Source organism: Vicugna pacos, chromosome X (assembly GCF_048564905.1).
Source record: "Vicugna pacos chromosome X, VicPac4, whole genome shotgun sequence".
Lineage (NCBI taxonomy): Eukaryota > Metazoa > Chordata > Mammalia > Artiodactyla > Camelidae > Vicugna > Vicugna pacos.
In genome coordinates this window covers 110893944-110898454 of record NC_133023.1, presented here as the reverse complement: position 1 = coordinate 110898454, position 4511 = coordinate 110893944, and the positions used below count along the sequence as shown (strand labels likewise).

Below are 4511 nucleotides of genomic sequence, written 5' to 3'. Positions count from 1 at the left end.
GCATAACTGGCAGGCATAAAGCAGCTGAGGGGAACGGATGACCTTTTCCGACACGACCTTGCGGGTTGCAAAGCTTTTCTGGTGGAGGTCATGGAAAGTTTACAGGTCACCTGGTGGGGGTCACGGAAAGTTTAAAGGTCACCAGATTGCCACTCGGACTGGTTGATGTGCGGCCAAGCCGCGGGGCATCTAAGGACACGTGACATGGCCTGCCTTAGCGACACGGCTCCCTGCCCCGCATCCTACCCAATCAGATCTGCAGATTGGCCGTGACGTCAGGCAAGGCAGCCTTTATAAGCCGGTCCTCGCAGCTGCCTCTGCCTTTCCTTCTGAGCTGTGGGGAAGGCGAGACACTCCGACATGGCTGAGCCGTGGTCTTCCCGCACTTCGGAGGAGCTCGTGGACACCGAGGAGCGCAAAGAAGCCGAGTCCAAGAGCCCAGAGCAGAAGACGCCGAAGCAGGAGACACCCGTGCGCCGCCAACGCCGCCGCCGCCGCCCAGCAGACAGCTTCGCCAGTTTCGCCACTTACTTCCGCAGGGTGCTGAAGCGGGTGCACACAGGCCTGAGCCTCTCGCGGGAGGCCGTGAGCGTCATGGATTCGTTCGTTAAGGACATCTTCGAGCGCATCGCCAGCGAGGCCGCGCGCCTGGCCCGCTCCAAAAACCGCGTCACCATCACCTACGAAGACATCCAGAGCTCGGTGTGCCTGCTGCTGCCTGGGAAGTTCGGCAAGTCTGCCGTGTCCGAGGGCACTAACGCTCTCATCAAGTACATCTTATGCGAATGAGCTGCCTCAGGACCACCTGAGCATCACAAACCAAAGGCTCTTTTCAGAGCCACTCACTAGGCAGGAAAAGACCTGTAGCGCTGACGAGTCCGAGCCACTCTGGTTTGTCGACCAGTGACACTCTGACCATCTTTAAAGCGTTTCTTCCCTGAGGGAAACATTATGAACCTTATCAACTCCACTTGAGTGTACGTCTGTAGAGCCATGGGTTCCATGGAAATCCGTGCATTTTTCTTCACCATACTGCACGTCCTCCCTTCCGAAATGGTCGTTTCTATTAGTTATATTTCTAGGTCAGCCTTTTTAGGGATCTTTACTGCCAAAGTTATCTCCCTAACAACTTAATTTGCCTTTTTATGTTGTCATTCTTCCCCGTGGATATAGCAGTATCATCCGGGATTTTTAATGTGTGAAATAGGGACAGACAAACTACAGTAGCAGATACAAAAATCAAACTTGCCCTTTCACACTCCTTCAACATATTTCAAATCTCAATGCCATTCAGTACATGACATTATAGGACCCAAACACACTGCCAAAAGAGATAAAGCAAATTTTCTAGACTCACTGGGTGACTCAAGCGCCATACCTTTGGAAATTTCTCTTCTACCTAATTTATAATGATCTGAGTCTATTTTTCTGCAGCCTGTAACTTTTCACTTTCGAAGTAAAAGTCTTGACTGAACTGCAATTTTGCACGGATGCTGGGAGCGTCCGATGAGACCGGCTGCAACCACAGTCTCCAGTAGCAGCAGCCAGTGAGGGACTCGCACCACTTGGGGCCACAGCAATTGGCCCAAAGTGTGGTGGGGTGACCAGGACCGAACTTATAAGAGGCTTCCTGTCATACTCGGCCTGCAGATTAAGGGAGAAGGAGGTGTGATAGTGTCCCTGAAGGTTTTCCTTCAACGACTTGCATTTAACCATGGGGATTTAAGTCTAGGCCTCCCGATCTGGTAGTGAGACATGTCTCTATCTCCTGGCATCAAAATAAGAGGGGGATGTTGGCCAGTTAAGCAAACTAAGATGCCTCCTTCCTCGACCTCAGGTGATTTCAGTGTTCATGCCTATGATGATATTAATTTAATTTAATATGCATTATGTTTTCTTCCTGGTGCATTGTCTTCTTTTTCTTTCGTTTCTCTGTAGGAATGTTGCTGAATTTCAAAGTACTCAGTGATTTTCCAATTCCTTTCCTTTTAATTTAATTTCTAGCTTCCTACATTGGTGGAGGGAGCACCAACTCTGGGATTTCAATCCTTTGAAACTTACTGTGGGTTTTCATTAGAACTCAGGGTGTCATCATATTTTAAAGGGCTCGTTTTGCACCTTGTAATTGCACGACAAGGAAAAGCTGAACAGCACAGGGAAATATTGTCATTATTTTGCAGAAATTTTAAACACAGTGTCATCTATAAAACTGTTAAATCACTATGTTGTAAATCCAAAACCAATATATAATATTGTCACAACTATGCTTCAATAAATATGTTTTTTTTAAGAAACTTTTCAGTACCTTTTGATTTGGATGTAGGAAGCTGTGCAGAACATCACTCTCAGTCAAATCATGAGCTAAAACCTAGAGAAACTACAGAAATCCAACTTTTTCTTGAACCCAGATTTAGTGCTTTCTCTAGGTCAGCATTTATGGCGTTCTGTGAGGCTGAAATTAGCTTTGTATCACTTTCATTTCCCATTTCCTTCTCCTTCTCCCGCGAGTGCACTATGGACAATTTCAGAAGAATTTTGTGTGTGCTATGCACTAGATAGATGAAGCGAAGGAGCAGACACAGCCATCAACTACCCCTGTTATATTTTTCAAAGTATCCCAGTTTAAGCATACATTGAACTATACAAATTGGGACTGGTGGTCAGTACAGAAATTGCAAAACAGAAGTATTCAGACACATTTGACTTTTCTAAGTCCCTGGTGTTTGAAATTACTTTTCAAGTCCTTTCGGAGGTAGCCAGTCAATTCTTCTCAGGCAGAACAATCTTTTGATATTTTAAAACACACATTTTTCCTGACCGGCAATTTTAGATCCATTGAAGAGTGTCCAGTGAGAGCAGCTCAAGCTCCTGGCTCCGCTGTTCCAGACAATGGGGGACTGGCAGCCTGTGAGCCACAGTCATTGGCTCAAAGTGTGGTCCAGTGAGCAGAGCTGAACACATCACACCCTTTCTATAAAAATCAGCCTAGGGATTAAGGTGGTGGGGGATCTGTGACAATTTGCCTGTTCTTTTTGGTTCCTTACTTAGATTGAACCCTGGGGATTTCAGGACGTGAATCCAGGCGGATCCTGTGTTCAGCGTTGATATCAATTTAGAGCAGGATTAGGAGCAACATCAGAAGAAATATGTCCCCTTTGCCCTCCAGTGGTTTGAATGGTCATACTCATGTTTGGATGCATATATTTTCTTTTCCATCGTTTTTTCTTCATGGCCCATGAAGATTCCTTTTCCATTTTCATTGGTGTCATTTTTCTATAAATGTATTGCTGAATTTCAAAGAAGTTGCCGGTTTTCTATTACTTTTCTTCTTAGACAGATTTCTAGCTTGCAGAATCTGTGGAGAGAGAATACACTGTGGGATTTCAGTCCTTTGCAATGTAGCACGGTTTGCCCAAAAGCCCAGTATTTCATCATGACAGTTAAGTGTTTCATTTGGGCTTTAAAATAAGATGTAGTTAAGTGAAGTAAGACAGAGTGAGGAAGAAAAATACCATATGAGATCGCTCATATGCGGAATCTAAAAAAGAAAACAAAGATTAATACAAAACAGAAAGAGACTCTTAGACATAAAATACAATCTTGTGTTTACCAAAGGGGCGAGGCATGGGAAGGGACAGACTGAGATTTTAAAATGCAGAATAGATAAAAAAAATTATACTGTATACTTCAGGGAAATATTTACAAGATCTTGTGGTACCTCATAGCGGAAAAATAAAATGTGACAATGAATATATATATATATATATATGTTTGTGTATAACTGAAAAATTGTGCTCTACACTAGAATTTGACACAACATTGTAAAATGTCTATCACTCAATAAAAAAATGTAAAAAAAATAAGACGCAGTTATAACCTTTTTGACTAGGATGTAAACTTGTAATCGATGTCTCTCTCTCTCTCTCAACAAGATAAGGAGACATAGCTATTTGAACTAGGAAATTCAATACATTTCTTGGGCCCATTTCTCAGAGAGACCAAACACAAAGTATTCGACCTTGGACAGAGCTCAAGCATAAAATAGGGTGCAGGACAGGACACTAGTGGGATTTCACAAACTATTGCAAGCTTGAAGGCGGCCAATGTTACATCCAGAGCTCTCGTTGAGGTCAAGAGAAGCGTGATTAAGGCAAATAGCCCCCTCATGTGGTTCATTACTTATTGTAATCTGAAAACTTGAAAATTCACATAAAAGGATTTGGTAAAAAAAAAAAAAAAGCTTACTGCACAAGTTGTCATTAAAATCTACTGCAAAATCAAGAGCTTACATTTTTGTGTAGCAACTCTAAATTGGTATACACATTGAGTAAAATTTTGAAGTCAAATCACCTTCCAGAGCCAAATGCACTTTCCGAGAAATACGTGTGGATTAGATAGAAAGGAGCTGACTTCAGAAAAATCACTAAATTTCTATCGTGCTAATGGTTGTGGCTTCAAAATCCAAGTTATTTTTTTCAATATGACGCTAAGATGTACCACCAGTCATTTTT

General features: G+C 43.0%; 1 protein-coding gene across 1 annotated transcript; it reads left to right on the top strand.

Annotated features, from left to right (window-relative positions):
• Positions 1 to 351: 351 nt before the first annotated feature.
• LOC140692047 (histone H2B type F-M-like) lies at positions 352 to 2016 on the top strand. Its single transcript, XM_072956744.1, has one exon. The coding sequence runs from the start codon at positions 361 to 363 to the stop codon at positions 787 to 789; it is 429 nt and encodes a 142-aa protein (XP_072812845.1). The 5' UTR covers positions 352 to 360; the 3' UTR covers positions 790 to 2016.
• Positions 2017 to 4511: the final 2495 nt, after the last annotated feature.